The following is a 16892-nucleotide window of genomic DNA, read 5'->3' on the forward strand; positions in this document are numbered from 1 at the left end:
GTTTTGGTAGGGCTGTTAAGCACACATGAGGGCTGTTTATATAGCCCTTTGACTGGAATGGGCAACAGACATGGGACATCTAAAGGTAGAGGCTTCTAATGAACTCCTGGCCTAATGAGGCCTTCTCATCAGAATGTAAACATTGCTGTTAAAGATAGGGAGTTCAGATTGGAACCAGGTAGAATTCCTCAGGGTGTGAAGGCTTAAGAAGGGAAAGAATCTCTTTGATCTAGATAGTGACCAGAGAAGAGTAGCTTCAAAAACATTCTGAGTGTTTTCCAAAGTGCTGGGCCTCAGGCAGGTTTCCACCTCCCCTGCTGTTCCCCAGGGCTTGGAAGAAAACCTAGGCTACCTTGTAGGAGACTGTCTCCTGGCTGCCGCCTTCTTGTCCTACCTGGGACCCTTCCTGACCAACTACCGGGATGAGATTGTCAATCAAATCTGGATCAAGAAGGTGAGATGTGTTTCAAATGTGATGAGTGAGATCTTTGGGCTCTGAGAATTGGGTTTGGGTAGGGCCTTTGAGGTACCAAAAAATGGATGAAGGGACAGGGACACTGAGGGCTCACTCTACCTTTCCCAGATATGGGATCTGCAGGTTCCTTGCTCACCTCACTTTACCTTCGATAATTTCCTGTCCAACCCTACCAAAGTTCGAGACTGGAACATCCAGGGGCTGCCTTCAGATGCCTTCTCCACTGAAAATGGCATCATAGTCACCAGGGGCAACAGGTGAGGATGCTGTGGGGAGTGACAGGAAGAGGAAGAACAGAGCCTGTCTTCTGACTGAAGCTTCCTCCTCTAGGTGGGCACTGATGATTGATCCTCAGGCCCAGGCCCTGAAGTGGATTAAGAACATGGAAGGAAGCCAGGTATGAGGTTGGGGGATTGACTTTGAATATTTTCCCAAAATCTATCACTTCCTTACAATAGCATTTTAAAAATAATACACTTGATGATCAAATTAACAAAAAGTGTCCAACACCTCTTCACTGAAACCAAAACTAAAATATTGCTGAGAATGAAAAATCCAAATAAATGGAAAGATATGTATATATCACATTCATGGACTGTTGTTGCTATGGGCCTTCAAGTCAGTTATGATTCATAGCGATACTGTATAGGGTTTCCAAGGAGCAGCTGGTGGGTTTAAACCACCAACCTTGTCATTAGCAGCCCAATGCTGACCCTACAGTGCCACACAAGGACTAGTCATGGATTGGAAGGTGCAAATTTCATAAAATGTCAATCACCCCCAACTTTATCTATAAATTCAATGGAATCTCAATCAAAATTTGAGAGGACTTTTTGGAGACATGAACAAGCTGATTCTAAAATTCTAAAATTTATTTGGAAATGTAAGAAGCTAAAATAGTCAAAACAATTTTGGATATGCTAGGATAAGCACAGGACTGTGAACCACAAGGTCAGTGTTTTGAGCCCACCAGTCACTCCACAGGAGAAAGATGAGACTTTCTATTCCTGTAAAGATTTTTAAAGCTTCAGAAATCCTGTAGGGTCACTATGAGTTGGAACCGACTCCACGGCACTTAACAGCAATGCCACCACCATCTCTTGCTGAAATTTTAGCCTTACTAGGCTGTTTCCCCCATTTCTTCCTTCAGTACGGAGCAGTTACTTTGTAACACATCGGGTCACCATGAGTTGAAATTAACTTGACAACAGCCCAGTTTTGTTGCTTTTTATTCCTCAATGTTTCTTCTTTTTTCCTTGCTCCCTCAGGGCCTCAGAATCATTGACCTGCAGATGAACAATTATCTTCAAATCTTAGAACAGGCCATCCAGTTTGGACATCCAGTGCTGCTACAGAACGTGCAGGAATATCTGGACCCTACAATCAACCCTGTGCTCAACAAAGCTATAGCTCGAATTGGTCAGGACCCAGGTTTACCCAGGGTTTGGATTATGGGGCAAGTCCTAGAGACCAGTTGAGTGGAGCACTGGTGAGAAAAGGTTGTGTCCCGTACTCATCACACCTCCATTCAGACTGACCTGAAATGGGGCCATTAGGACACTCTGAGATGCTGCCACTGGATGCTGTTTTGGGAACAGGTTAACCTACATACACTTGGTTGCATGGGTCCTTGCAGGTGGTCGGCTACTGATGCGCATTGGAGATAAGGAGGTGGAATACAATCCCAATTTCCGATTCTACATCACCACAAAGCTCTCCAACCCCCACTATAGCCCAGAAACCTCAGCCAAGACCACCATTGTCAACTTTGCTGTTAAAGAACAGGTGGGTGAGAGATGAAGCCTAGACTGAGCTTGGGTGAAGCAGGAAGGGTTGTAGAGTTGGGAAGGATCTGAGTGGAATGTTGGGGGTTGGAGGGACTTAGGAAATGGAAAGGGTGAAGGTTGCAGCTGTGGGACTCTCACCCTGAGTAACGGTGCCTCAGGGCCTGGAGGCACAACTGTTGGGCATTGTGGTCCGGAAGGAAAAGCCTGAGCTGGAGGAGCAGAAAGACACACTAGTCATCAACATTGCTGCTGGCAAGAGGAAGCTCAAGGAGCTGGAGGATGAGATCCTTCGGTGAGATCCTGACTCTATTCACCTGCCCACCATCCCGGTGGTCCACTCCACAACAGATACAAAGCTGTTGTGGAGTCCCTTCCTCCAGCCCAGTACTCTTAATCCGTTAGCCCCGGGGGGCTCTTGACTTCCCTCTAGGTTGCTGAATGAGGCCACAGGCTCCCTGCTGGATGACGTACAGCTGGTGAACACCCTGAGAACCTCCAAGATAACTGCCACTGAGGTGACAGAGCAGCTGGAGACCAGCGAAACCACAGAGATCAACATTGACTTGGCCCGAGAAGTGAGTTCCTGTGGTCTCCATCCCTGCACCCAGACACCCATCAAGAAGCAACTAGAACCTCTCCTTCAGCCCTTGCTCCATGCTGTGCCCCTCTGTAGCCCTGCCTGTACTCTTTCTGCAGGCTTACCGCCCATGTGCCCAGAGGGCATCTGTACTATTCTTCGTGCTCAATGACATGGGCCACATCGACCCCATGTACCAATTTTCACTGGATGCGTACATCAGCCTATTTATCCTCAGCATTGACAAGAGCCACCGCAGCAATAAACTGGAAGACCGCATTGACAACTTGAATGAGTACCACACCTACGCTGTCTACAGGTCTGAGGGCTCCTCCCCATCCCCCATAGGCAGGAAGCCATGTCACCTAACTCTATTGCTGATTGCTACTTTTGTCTTAGTGTTTCCCTACACCAACAGTTTTGGTCTACTGCTCTTCTATCTTGGAGTCCTGGAATGGCAATGTAGGGTAAGCACTGGACTGTTAACTGCAAAGTCGGTGGTGCAAACCCAGCAGCTGCTTCTTGGAAACTCTTTATAAGTTTGCTCTGAGTTGGAACCAACTCAATGACACTTAACAACAACAACAAACTCCTCTCTCTATGCACCTTCCCTGAGCAGCACACCCAATGTGGTAGTTTGACTAGCGTGTATGGGCTGATTAAGGAACCCTGGTGGTGCCATGGGTTAAGCACTGGGCTGTACTAACCACAAAGTGAGTGATTCAAGCCCACCAGTAACTTCCCTGGGAGAAAGAGAAGTCTATTCCCATAAAGATTTTCAGTCTCAGAAGCCCTAGGAAACAATTCTGCCATTTTGTAGGATCGCTATGAGTCAGAACTGACTCAACGGCACTTAACAAGAAGCTTCCAGGTGCCGAGTAGTCCCTGTGTAACAGAAAAGGCTCAAAGTTCAGCTACTAACTGAAAAGTTAATGATTCAGATCCACCCAGCGGTGTCTCAGAAGAAGGATCTGTAGTGTACTTAAGTCTGCAAGGGCAGAGCTGTGAAAATGAGCATTCAAACATAGGGGGCTGGATTTATTTAGTCCATGAATTGGAATAGATGGAACAGCAACAAGTTTGGTATTTGGACTTTTGTTTTTTTCCAGGAGTTGGTTTATGTTGCTGCAGTTGAATAACAAGATACTTTGGGCTTCTCTTGCCTGTGATCCACTGAATGGCATGACCCTGCCAGTTTTTCACTCTCTCTCAAGTCACATCTTCCCCAGCGCAACTTCTCCATCTGGAGATACCAGAGCTCTCTCACATCCGTCTTATTTCAAATCAAACTCATTTTCTTCTCTGCTACCCAGTCACTCCAGTCAGAAATTAGGAGGTCTCTTTAACCGGTCCCTTTCCCTTACCCCTCAGACCAGTCACCAAGTTCTGTCCATAAACTTTCCTTCAAACTGTGGTCTTTTTTCTGAACTGCACAGTGATCTCCAAGTGAGCCGGCCTTCCTCTTTGTCTCTTTCCAGCCTACTGTTCTGCAGTTGCCAGCATGCGCTTTCCAAGCCCACCAAACCAAACAAGAAGCCCACTGCCATTAAGTCAATTCCGACTTATAGCAACCTATAGGACAGAGTAGAATTTGCCCACAGGGTTTCTGAAGATGTACATATTTTCAGAAGCAGAATGCCTCATCTTTCTCCCTCAGAGCAGCTGGTGGATTCAAACCACCAACCTTTTGATTAGCAGCCCGTCACTTAATCTACTATACCAAGCTCACCAGTGTCAGACCATATCCTTCCCTGGCATGAGCTCTTCAGCAATTGTCTCATCTCCAGTGATCCACAAAGCTCCTGATGACTTGGTAATCTGCCCCATGCCTGCCTCCCCAGCCTCCTGCCTCACCTGCCCTCCCACCTACATTTGGACATCTGAGCAACGCTGACTGCCATGTGCGCCCTGCTTTCCTCACTTCATTGTTCGTGCTCATCCCCTGGCCTCTACCTAGAGTGCTCTCCCGTCTCCCTCTTCTGTCTTACTTGATAACGCCTCTGTACGTTGGGAGTCAGCTCTTCTCATACACTTCCCAGGGAGAGCTAGGTCTCCCTGCCCTATGTTCTAGCAAGAGAACTGAGGAAAACTAGGTCAGGAGTAAGAAGAGCATGATGAGCTGCCTGCTTCTAGGACTCACTATGCCATCACTCGTTAGTGATGACCTCTATGTATGATGTCCTCTCTACTGTATCATGACTCTTGTAAGGACTTAGACTGGCTCATTCATCCCTGTGATTTCAGGACCTACCAGAATGCTTAGCATATAGTGGGGGGGGGGGGGCAATCAATGTGTGTGCATTTGTTTTAATGGGATGGAATGACTAATTACCAGTGAACGCCACTAAAATCACGTCTTCTCTCAATCCCTGAGTCATTGGCTCCTTATAAGAGGTTTGGATTAGATGAAGACTGAGGTCCTTCTTTTACCTAGGGCTCTGTTGTGACTTTATGCTTTTTCACTAAGGAAGCATTCTGCCCTACTTCATCCTGCCTCTTTTTGTCTCCTTCCCCAGGTACACCTGTCGCACCCTTTTTGAGCGCCACAAGTTATTATTCAGCTTTCAGATGTGTGCCAAAATCCTGGAGGCTTCTGGCAAGCTCAACATGGATGAATACAACTTCTTTCTACGTGGTGGTGTGGTGAGTTGGCCAGAGGGCAACCCGAGTATGGGGTGGACACCATTGGGGATATAGGCAAGGGATATAGTGAGGATTCCAGTTCCTCATCATAGACTCCAAGCCTCCATCAATGGAGCTGAGGAAAACCAGGCCAATAAGCACTCTGGGGCTGTGTAGGGGTAACTGACCTTATGCCCCCTTGTCCATATTACAGGTGGGAATTTGGAGTCCTTCTTACCTATGACCCACTTGATTGGTATGATCTTGCCATTCCTTCTCCACTCTAAATTTCTTGGTCACCATCACGGTCTCTCCCTAGCAGACGCACCACCCTCCCCTCTCCCCGACCACTCCCTCACTGTATTGCATTTGCTTGGTCAAATTAACTCCCTTTTTACATCCAGCTCTGATTCCCCTACCCCCCTTTGTGGCCTTTGCAGTTGAATGTAGCTGGTGGAAGACACACATCATACTGACTGGACTTGCTGTAAATTCATGGTCATGAACCCCAAGGGAGCCCTTAAAACTGCCAGAAAACCATATTACATTTTCTTGGACCAGTCATTCTCTAATTCTCTTGGACAACAATTTCATTCTTTTTACCACCTTTACTTCATCTCTCATGAGGATTTTATCAACAGCTCCCATCCCCTACCTTCAGCAACACAACAACCAGAGCAATCCTTTGAAGCAGATGTCATTTTGACTGATATCCCCCATCTCTGATGTCACCTACCACTGCTCTCCTCACTCTGCTCCTGCTCTCCATGCAAGCATGAGCCGTCTCAGAACCTCTGCTGTGATTCTTCCCTCTTCTGGAAAACTGTGCCCCAACATGTCCACTTGGCTCTTTCACCTCCTTCAAGTCTTCATTCAAATCTCAGCTCAATATGACTGACTTGACCTTTTCATGTGGCAGCTCAGACTACCCCCCAGTACTTGTCATCTCCTCTGCCCCACTTGATTTTTCTATAGCACTGTCATCTTCGAGTATATGAAATGATTTAAGTATTTGTTAAGCTTTTGATTTCTTAACTCCCCTCCCATGTTGGAAAATAAGCTCCTCGAGGACAGAGGATTTGTTCATTTTGTTCACTAATATGTCCCAAGTGCTTAAAATACATAATTGGTGAACACAAACAACAACAAATTTTTTAAGAGCGAATGAATGCACAAACAACCTGTGCTTTTCTGGCGGGCAGAGAGCATGGTGGCTTTAGAGGATAGGTACTAGACTGCAAAGATAAGCCCACCAGCCATTCTGCAGGAGAAGGATGAGGTTTTCTGGTCCTGCAAAGATTTACAGCCTCAGAGACTCTATCCAGTGTGACTGTGAGTTGAAACCCACCCCATGGTACCTAACAAGAAGAGCTGAAGGGTCTGGGATGTGAGACGATATTATTACCATATAACCACCAGAGGGCGCCCACTTCCTAAATTTTAATGTGATCCTTCTAAAGAATGCTAAGTCTTAGAGCCTCTCATTTATTTCTCCAATAAAGGTCATTTCCAACCCACTTCAGATTCCTAGATTCATCTTCTTACTCTGTTTTATGTAAGGCGTGGCTTTCTCACTGTGTGGGGGGTGAATAACCCTTGTGAAGTATTTTCAGCCAATCCCTTTCTCTCTCCTTCCCTGCAGGTCCTAGACCGGGAGGGCCAAATGGACAATCCATGTACTAGTTGGCTTGCAGACGCCTACTGGGATAACATCACAGAGCTAGATAAACTGACCAATTTCCATGGACTCATGAACTCCTTTGAGCAGTACCCTCGTGACTGGCACCGATGGTACACCAATGCCACTCCGGAGAAAGCTATGCTGCCAGGTATCCAAACCACTGCCAGCACTTTCCCTTCACTTCATTCTCGAGCCCCTCTCCCTGTCCCAAGTTCCCCTTGGTCAGGTCTGCCTCTGACCCATCCCCATGCCCACCCCCAGCCTTCCCTGAAGGTGCCCATTCCTTTAGATATTCGGGTCCTCCAGACTCACTCTCCCTACAACCCGTTCACCCATCCCCAGGAGAGTGGGAGAATGTCTGCAACGAAATGCAACGGATGTTGATTGTTCGTTCTCTGCGCCAGGACCGAGTGGCTTTCTGCGTCACCTCTTTCATCATCAACAACCTTGGCTCCCGCTTCATTGAGCCTCCTGTGCTTAACATGAAGTTGGTCAGTAGTTCAGCTTCCTTGCCCACATCAGCCTGGGTCCTCCCTGCACCCCTTCCTGTTTCAGTCTTGTGCATTTCCTCACTCTCTCCCCTCACTTTGCTGCTCTGTGGTCTTCTGCTAAGGCCATACCCTGTGCTCTCGCAGGTGATGGAGGATTCAACTCCAAGAACCCCACTTATATTCATCCTATCACCTGGTGTGGACCCCACCAGCGCCCTGCTTCAGCTAGCAGAGCAGACAGGAATGGCACAGCGCTTCAACGCCTTGTCCCTGGGCCAGGGCCAGGCCCCTATAGCTGCTCGGCTCCTCAGAGAGGGTGTGATTCAGGGTCAGTGTCCATCCTGCTCTCACACCCCTGTCCTGGCCCTGGGCCTGCCCCGCAGCATCTGCGACTTCAGTGAAACTACTACAATGGCAGTTCCCACTTTTCCAGACAGGTCCAGGAGTGGCAGGCCTGAGCATTTGGAAGGGGTGGGAACTAGTGGGTCTTAGGAAATGATGCCCACTGAGCCCAGCGTCTCCTTGCAGGACACTGGGTGTTCCTGGCTAACTGCCACCTGTCCTTGTCTTGGATGCCTCATCTGGATAAGCTGGTGGAACAGCTGCAGGTGGAGGATCCTCACCCTGCCTTCCGCCTCTGGCTCAGCTCCAGTCCCCATCCAGACTTCCCTATCTCCATCTTGCAGGCCAGCATCAAGATGACCACAGAACCACCAAAGGTATTGGGTTGTAGTAGATACTCAGCATCAGCCAGGTTCTCTAGTCTTCCTTTCTTTCTGCTAGCATCAGAGAGAAGTCTTCTCTCCCTTAACAACGAAGCAACTTTGTTTGATTTTATTATCCAAAAGGCATAAACATTCCAACTCATTTCTTTCCTCTTTATGACAGATGCTTCGAACATAATGATAATAATAGCTAACATTTCTTGAGTTATGACTATGGTCAGGCATTATCGTAAGCGTGGTGGCTGTTAAGTGCCATCCAGTTGGTTCTGAGGAACAGCTGGTGGGTTTGAATTGCCAGCCTTATAGTTAGCAGTCCAGTGCTGATCCTATGGTGCCACACCAGAAGCCCTTATTCTAAGCACTTTACGTTTGTTTATTAGTATGTTTCATCTATACACACACACCCTATCAGATAAGTACTACAATCACCCCCATTTTGTACATAAGAAAATTGAGGCATGCTGTTATTGTTAGGTGCTGCTGAGTCAGTTCCAACTCATAGCTACCCTGAGCACAACAGAATGAAACACTGCCTGTCCCAGTGCCATCCTCACAACTGTTGTGAAGTTTGAACCCACTGTTGCTGCCATTGTATCAATCCATCTCGCTGGGGTGGGGGGTGTCTTCCTCCTTTTTCAGCTGACCCTCCACTTTACTAAGCATGACATCCTTCTCCGGAGACTGGTCCCTCCTGATCACATGTACAAAGTATGAGATAATTCTCACCATCCTCACTTCTAAAGTTCCATGGTACTTTCAATATTCTTCGCCAACACCATTAATTCAAATGCATCAATTCTTCTATTCGCTTCCTTATTCATTGTCCAACATTCATATGCTTGTGAGGTGATCATACCATATCTCCAGTCAGAAAATAACATGGTTCCAGTCCGGCACACCTCAGTCCTCAGAGTGATGTCTTTGCTCTTTAATATCTAAAGAGAGAGTGTTTTTTTTTATTGCTGCTTCCAATAGCGTTCATTGATTGTGCATCCAAGCAAAATGAAGCCTTTGCCAACTTCAGTCTTTTCTCCATTTATCATGATGGTATTTACTGATCCAGTAGTGAGTATTTTGTTTTCTTTCCATTGCGGTGCAATCCATAACGAAGACTGTAGGCTTTGATTTTCATCAGTATATATTTCAAGTCCTCTTCACTTCCAACAAGCAAGGTTGTATCATCTGCATGAGTCTTGCTCCAATCCCGATGCCACATTCTTCTTCATATAATCTAGCTCCTCAGATTGTTTACTCAGCATACAAATTAAGTTCAATATGGTAAAAAGATACAACCCTGACGCACATCTTTCCCAATTTTAAGTCATTCAGTATCTGCTTGTTCTGTTTGAATGACTACCTTAGTCTATGTACGGGTCCTCATGAGCACAATTAGATGTTCTGGAATTCCTGCTATTTGCAATATTATCCTCAGTTTATTATGATCTACACAGTTGAACGCTTTTGCGTAGTCAATAAAGTACAAATAAACATCTTTTAGGAATTCTCTGCTATCAGCCAAGATCCATCTGACGTCAGCAATGATAGCCCTCATTCCATGTTCTCTTCTGAATCTGGCTCGAATTTCCGGCAGTTCCCTGTCAATGTACTGCTGCAACTGTTTTGTAATTGTTTTAAACAAAATTTTACTTGCATATGATATTAATATTGTTCAATGATTTCCACATTCCACTGGATCACCTTTCTTTGGAATAGGCACAAATACAAATCTTTTCTAATCAGTTGGCCAGATCTTCCAGATTTCTTGCCATAGATGAGTGAGTGCCTGCAGTGCTACATCAGTTTGTTGAAACATTTCAGTTTGTATTCTGTGAATTCCTGGAGCATTGTTTTTCACCAGTGCCTTCAGTGCATGTTGGACTTTTTCCCTCAATACTATTGGTTCTTGAGTATACCCTACCTCTTGAAATAGTTGAGTACTGACCAATTCTTTATATACAGTAACTCTGTATTCTTTCCATCTTTTTTAGATACTTCCTGCATCATTCAATATTTTTCCCATAGAACCCTTCAGTACTGTAACCTGAGGCTTGATTTTTTTTTTCAGTTCTTTCAGATTGACAAATGCAGAGCCTGTTTTTGGTTTTCTAACCCCAGGTATTTGTACATTTCTTTATAATACTTGACTTTGTCTTGAAAACTGCCCTTTGAAGTTTTCTGTTCAACTCTTTTACTTCATCATTTCCTCCAGTCACTTTAGCTCCTCTACATTTAAAAACTAGTTTCAGAGTCTCCTCTGACATCCATTTTGATCCTTTTTTTCCTGTCTTTTTAGTGACCTTTTACTGTCTTCCTGTATGATGTTCTTGATGTCATCCCACAACTCCTCTGGTCTTCAGTCATTAATGTCTAATGCATCAAATGTGTTCTTGAGATGGTCTCTAATTTCAGGTGGGATGTACTCAAGTTTGTATTTTGGCTCTCTTGGACTTGTTTTCATTTACTTCAACTTCAGCCTGAACTTGCACATAAGCAATTGATGGTCTGTTCCAGTTGGCCCCTGGTCTTTTGGCTGATGACATTGAGTTTCTCCATGGTCTCTTTCCACAAATATAGTCAGATAGATTGCTATATATTCCATCTGTTGAGGTCCATGTATATATTCACCATTTATGTTGTTGGTTTTCATTAGTATGTATTTCAAGTCCTCTTCACTTCCAGCAAGTAAGATTGTGTCATCTTCCTGTGGCAGATTGTTAATGAATCTTCCTTCAATCCTGATGTTGCATTTTCCTTCATAATCCAGCTTCCTGGAAGGGTTAGAGATGGAAACATCACCTTCAGAAATGCATAGGTCTAGACGGAGAATATGGCGAGAAACAATAGCTTCACATTTTGGTCTTTTTGTTTAGTAAAGGTTTCTGTGTGTTTTATAGCAATACTTTTTGACTTACCCTCATATATGTTACTGAGATTTCTCTACTGTGAACATTTTGTTCCATTTGTAAGAAAAGGGAGAAATAGTAATCCTTTTTAAATTGGACGATGGGCATACAGGTATTGTAACTGACGCAGTGGCACTTAACAACAAAAGTAGATACAAAAGAGTCTAAAATGTATGTAAGATACATAGAATATAAAAAATAATGATTTAAGGAATACCTATATATCCATCGTCCAATTTTAAAATTATTATTTCTCCTTTTTCTTACATTTTAAAATGTTTTTATTGAAATAGTAAAAATCCATTTTGTTGGGAGCAGGTGAGCTGAAGGTTCCTGACTTGGGGGTAGTTTAACCAAAGGATTGCAACTGAACAGTCGTGGTCCAGAAACTCAGGCTGCTTCCAGGTCAAGCCCCACCCCTGAGGAACATGCAGCGCTGCTTCAGGGGACAGGGAACTTGCAAGGTCTTTCCTTGTATTTAGCTATGACCTTCGGCTCAGCCTGAACAACATTCTAGCAGCGCTATCTGTGTTTCCCTAGCAACTACATTCTTCTGCTAAAGCCCCACTTACTGCATGCATCAAAACACCAGATGTTATTCTTTACCCTGCCCCCAAGCACCTCCCTTTGTTGTCCTTAGGTGCCATCGAGTCAGTACCGACCCATAGCGACCTTATACACAGCAGAACGAAACACTGCCCAATCCTGGGCCAACCTCACTACTGTTGCCATGCTTGAGTCCATCGATGCTGCCACTTGGCCAATCCATCTCGTTGGGGGGTCTTCCTCTTTTTCTCTGACCCTTCACCTTACCAAACATGATATCTCTCTCCAGTGACAGGTCCCTCCTGAAAATATGTACGAAGTATGAGAGACGAAGTTTGGCCATCTTGGCCTCCAAGGAGCACTCTGGCTACACTTCTAACAAAATGGAAGCCCATGGCACTTTCTCCTCCAACACCATATTCTCCTCCAACACCATAACTCAAAAGTATCAGTTCTTCTATGGTCTTCCTTATTCACTGTCCAGCTTCACATGCATATGAGGTTATAAACTCGCTGCCTAGGTCTGTGTCGCAGTATCTCCATCAGAGTGCTGCGTCCCACCTGGTCTCAACTATTCTATTTTCAAATGTTTCTTGTGTCTTTCTTTTATTTCTCATCCCCCATCACCCCTACTCGGGTTTAATCTCTCTATGTGGGTCGTGGAGATAAGACAATTGTCAACCACGGTAGTTGGCCCCATAGGTTGGCCCCAGCCACGGCACCATTTTCTTTTTCTTTTCTATGAATTTGATGAAGGTTTACTGAGCAGATGAGTTTTCCATTCAATAATTCATCCACATTTTGTTTCATGTAATTGATTGCAATGCCCACAATGTAACATCACTGATTCCACTTCCCCCTGTGTTTCCTGTTTCCATTTCTCCTCCTTTTCTAACCCTTCTGAACTTTGACCTTGGGTACATACTGCCCTTTTGATCTCAAATTATCCTAAGATGTTTGTCCCTCCCTGTGTTATTGATCCCTTTATAGGCCTGTCTATTGTTTGGTGAAAATTGAGTTGTCAGGATGAGTTCATTTCCAGACCTAAAGGTGTCTAAGGAGCATAGTCTTGGTGGTTTCACCAGTTTATGTCTGATCAGTAAATCTGGTCTTGTTTGATGATTTTGATTTTTGTCTACATTTCTACCTCCCACTCCCCCCCACCCCACCCCAAACTCTATGCAGGACCTTCTAATGTGACCCCTTTCAGACCAGTTGGTAATGGTAGTTGGGTACCATCTAGTTCTTTTGGTCTCAAGGTCATGGAAACAGATAGTCACATGGTCCATTAGTCCACTGGACTTATTGTTTCCATATATCTTCAATTTTCTTTACCCTTCTTTCCTCCACACAGAGAGACACCAATATTTGCACCTTAGATAGTCATGAGCTTTTTTTTTTTAATTATTTATTTGACTTTTTATTGTGAATTGAGCAAAGGTTTACAGAAAAAAAAAATCAGTTTTGTATTCAACATCTTATACTTTGTTTCATCTCAATAATTGTAATTCCCTCTGAGCAGCAGCAATGATCCTACTTCCTCCCTGTAGTTCCTATTTCCATTCAGCCCTCTTTTCCATCCCTTCTCAACGTTGCCCTTAGGTAAATATTGACCTTTTGATCTTGAATAGTTGACCATTCCATGGTGAGCATATTTTACTAGTGTTGTTCTCCACCATCCCCCACCCCCATACATATCTACTGCTTGGCTAAAAATTGAGCCACAGAAGTGAGTTCCATTCCAGACCTGATGAGTGGTCAAAGGCCATTGTTTCAGTTTCCTCCAGTATCTTTCTGACCAGTCAGCCTGGTATTTTTTTACATATATAGTTTTGAGTTTTGTTCCACATTTTCTGCTACTCTATCCAGGACCTTCTAAGATCCCTTCTCAGAGCAGTTGGTAGTGGTAGCCAGGTACCATTCAGTTCTTCTGGTCTCAGAGTCATGGTGACAGATGTTCACCTGCTCCATTGGTCTATTGGACTAGTTGAGTCCAAGGATCTTCAATTTTCATCACTCATCTTTCTTCCACACATGGAGAGACCAATTGTTGTACCTTAGCTGGCCACTCATGAACTTTTAAGATCCCAGACAGTACTTACCAAAGTAGGATGTAGAACATTGTCTTCGTGGACTGTGTTATGTCACCTAACTCATCATTCATCTGCCAATCTCTCACTTCTTATATACTGCCCTTCCCAACACCTGTCTATCCTCTAGCCAGTGAATTATTCTCCCTTCCCAGCCACCCCTGGCAACCATCAAAGACTATTTTTTTTAGCATGAAAACTTTTTCTTGAGTTTTTCCAATAGTGGTCTCATACAATATTTGTCCTTTTGTGTTTAACTAATTTCACTCAGTATAATGTCCTCCAGGTTCATCCATATTATGAAGTGCTTTGCAGATTCATCATTGTTCTCCAACATTGTGTAGTATACCATTGTGTGTATTTACCAAATTTTATGTACCCATTTGTCCATTGATGGGCATTTAGGCTGTCTCCATCTTTTTGCTATTGTGACTAGTGCTGCAACATTGGTATACATGTAGCTGCTCATGTCCTGGCTCTTATTTCTTATGGCTATATACCAAGTAGAGGGATTGCTGGATCATACAGTATTTCTAGTTCCAACTTTTTGAAGAAGCTCCATACCATTTTCCACAGTGGTTGTACTATTTTTTACAGTCCCACCAGCAATGTAGGAGAGTCCCAGTCTCTCCACACCCTCACTAAGATTTGTTGTTTTCTGTTTGTTTGTTTGTTTTTTAACTTTGTTATTAATGCTGGGGTAAGATAATATCCCATCGTTACTTTTATTTACATCTCTCTAATGGATAATGATCATGAGCATTTCTTCATATGTTTCTGGCTGCCTAAATGTCTTCTTTGGTGAAGTGCCTGTTAATGGCCTCTGCCAATGTTTTGTTTGTGGTGCTTGTAGAGGTGTTGTAGTTTTCTATACATTTTAGAGATTAGTGCCTTGTCTGCTATGTCATTGCAAAAAACAATTTTTTTCCCAGCCTGTGGGTTTTCTTTTTACTCTTTTGGTAAAATCTTTTGATGCACATAAATGTCTAATTTTTGGATGTCCCAGTCATCTATTCTGTCTTTTAATGTTGTTTTTAATTATGTTTGACTATGTATTTATACCATGTATTAGAGCCCCTAAGTTTGTCCCTATATTTTCATAGATGATCTTTATAGTCCAAGGTTTCATGTTTAGGTCTTTAATCTACATTGAATTGGGTTTTTTATATGATGTGAGATATGGATCTTGTTTCATTCTTCTACAAATGGATTTCCAGTTTTGCCAGCACCATTTGTTGAAGAGATTATCTTTTCCCCATTTAATGTGTTTTGACCCCTTGTCAAAGATCAGCTGACTGCATGTGGATGGATTTACTTCTGGTTCTCAATTCTATTCCATTGATCTTTATGCCAGCATCTTCTTTATACCAGTACCAGACTGTTTTGACCACTATGATTTTCACTCACCAAAGGAGGATGCCAAATATTGTCTTTATCCACTTTGTCTTTTAAGTCCAGGTTCTACCTACCCTCTCCCTCCAGTCCTCATTTCCCCTCCCCATTGAGAAAAAGTCAGTGTTCTAACATAATGCTATGTTAGTCATTTTCTTTATAATTTTAACAAAAAGTTTGTATATCTGATACTGTGTACACTCCTCTGCAACAGTCAGTTTTCATTCAACATCATGTACTTGGGACTCATTTATGCTGTTCTTCATATTTGTACTTCTTCATACCTTCCAGATTCTAATTTTTTGCCAGTTACGTGTTTTGTGGCTTGCCCCCTTATCTTTGTGTCATCTTCTAGTAAATAGAAATTCTTAATTTTTATGAAGTCACATTTAGCTATTTTCTTTTTTTATTTTCTGTGATCCTTAAATCTGGCTCTAGCAATCTTTGCTTATACCAAGGTCATGAAAGTACTATCCTTTATTTGTTTTCAAAACTTGTTTATAATTTGACTTTTACGTTTAGGGTACTTGGAATTGAGTTTTATGTGGATGGTATGATATAAAGGCCAACTTTTATTTTTTCCCCCACAGAAGCAATTCTGCCAATACCACTTATTATCAAGTTGTCCACAATTACTCTCTGATCTGTAAGGCCCACTCAGTCTGAAATCTGTTTCCTTATAGGTGTGAGTTTCTCAGCTCTTCTTCCTCTTTATTGCTTCAAATGTTTCTCTTGAGTTCAATATCACACTGTCTTAATTGCCATATACATTAAAAATAGTTAATAGTTGATGTTGTGGATTGAATTGTGTCTCCCAAAAATGTGTATCAATTTGGCTGAGCCATGGTTCTCAGTGGTTTGACAGTTATACAATGATGTAATTATCCTCCAAAATGGGATCTGATCTGATCAGCCAATCAGTTGTAGGGGAGTTAGGGTGGGATGCTACTCCCCTTACTTAAGTCACAGCCCTGACAATGGAAGGGAAGTTTTCCTGGGATGTGGCCTGCATCACCTTTTATCTTACAAGAGATAAAAGGAGACAGAAGAAAGCCAAGAAAAGGGCATCTCAGTACCACCAGGAAAGAATATCTGGGAATGGAGCACATCCTTTGGGTCTAGGGTCCCTGTGCTGAAAACATCCTGGACTCTGGAAGATTTATGCCAAGACACATGAAGATTTTCAGTGAAACAATAAACAGGTCTATTAGGTGAACACTAGGGAAGTATGCATTACTTAGAGCAATCAACCATTTGAGATAAAAAGAGCAGCATTCATTGCAATGAAACAATGGTGTAAAGCCAGTGTTCTCCCATGTAAACTATCACTCAGTTCACAATAAAAACTTACCAAAAAAAAAAAAAAAAAGAGAGCAGCTTCTGCCTAACAACAAATTCAGAAGGCAGGAAGCGATAGGAAGGAAGGAGGAATGGAAACAGGAAGCACAGGGACGAAATGGTATGAATGATGTTACATTGTGGGGACTGCAATCACTGACAAGACACAAAACGCACATGAATTGTTGGGTGAAAAATTCATTTCCTCTGTAAACCTTTACCCAATTCACAGTTTAAAAAATAAATAAATAAAAGGACACATGGA

At 43.4% G+C, this 16892-nt stretch overlaps 1 protein-coding gene across 1 annotated transcript in view; it reads left to right on the forward strand.

Annotated features, from left to right (window-relative positions):
• DNAH2 (dynein, axonemal, heavy chain 2) overlaps window positions 1-16892 on the forward strand; it is a 151080-nt gene that overhangs the window by 128569 nt on the left and 5619 nt on the right. Inside the window, exons 64-76 of the mRNA XM_006863499.1 lie at window positions 329-454; window positions 584-732; window positions 806-872; window positions 1744-1894; window positions 2112-2260; window positions 2421-2554; window positions 2693-2837; window positions 2959-3158; window positions 5356-5482; window positions 7104-7290; window positions 7485-7633; window positions 7778-7961; window positions 8162-8352. Coding sequence (XP_006863561.1) covers window positions 329-454; window positions 584-732; window positions 806-872; window positions 1744-1894; window positions 2112-2260; window positions 2421-2554; window positions 2693-2837; window positions 2959-3158; window positions 5356-5482; window positions 7104-7290; window positions 7485-7633; window positions 7778-7961; window positions 8162-8352 — 1959 coding nt within the window. The remainder of the gene's footprint in view (window positions 1-328; window positions 455-583; window positions 733-805; window positions 873-1743; window positions 1895-2111; window positions 2261-2420; window positions 2555-2692; window positions 2838-2958; window positions 3159-5355; window positions 5483-7103; window positions 7291-7484; window positions 7634-7777; window positions 7962-8161; window positions 8353-16892) is intronic.

This window comes from Chrysochloris asiatica, unplaced genomic scaffold, assembly GCF_000296735.1.
Source record: "Chrysochloris asiatica unplaced genomic scaffold, ChrAsi1.0 scaffold00054, whole genome shotgun sequence".
NCBI lineage: Eukaryota > Metazoa > Chordata > Mammalia > Afrosoricida > Chrysochloridae > Chrysochloris > Chrysochloris asiatica.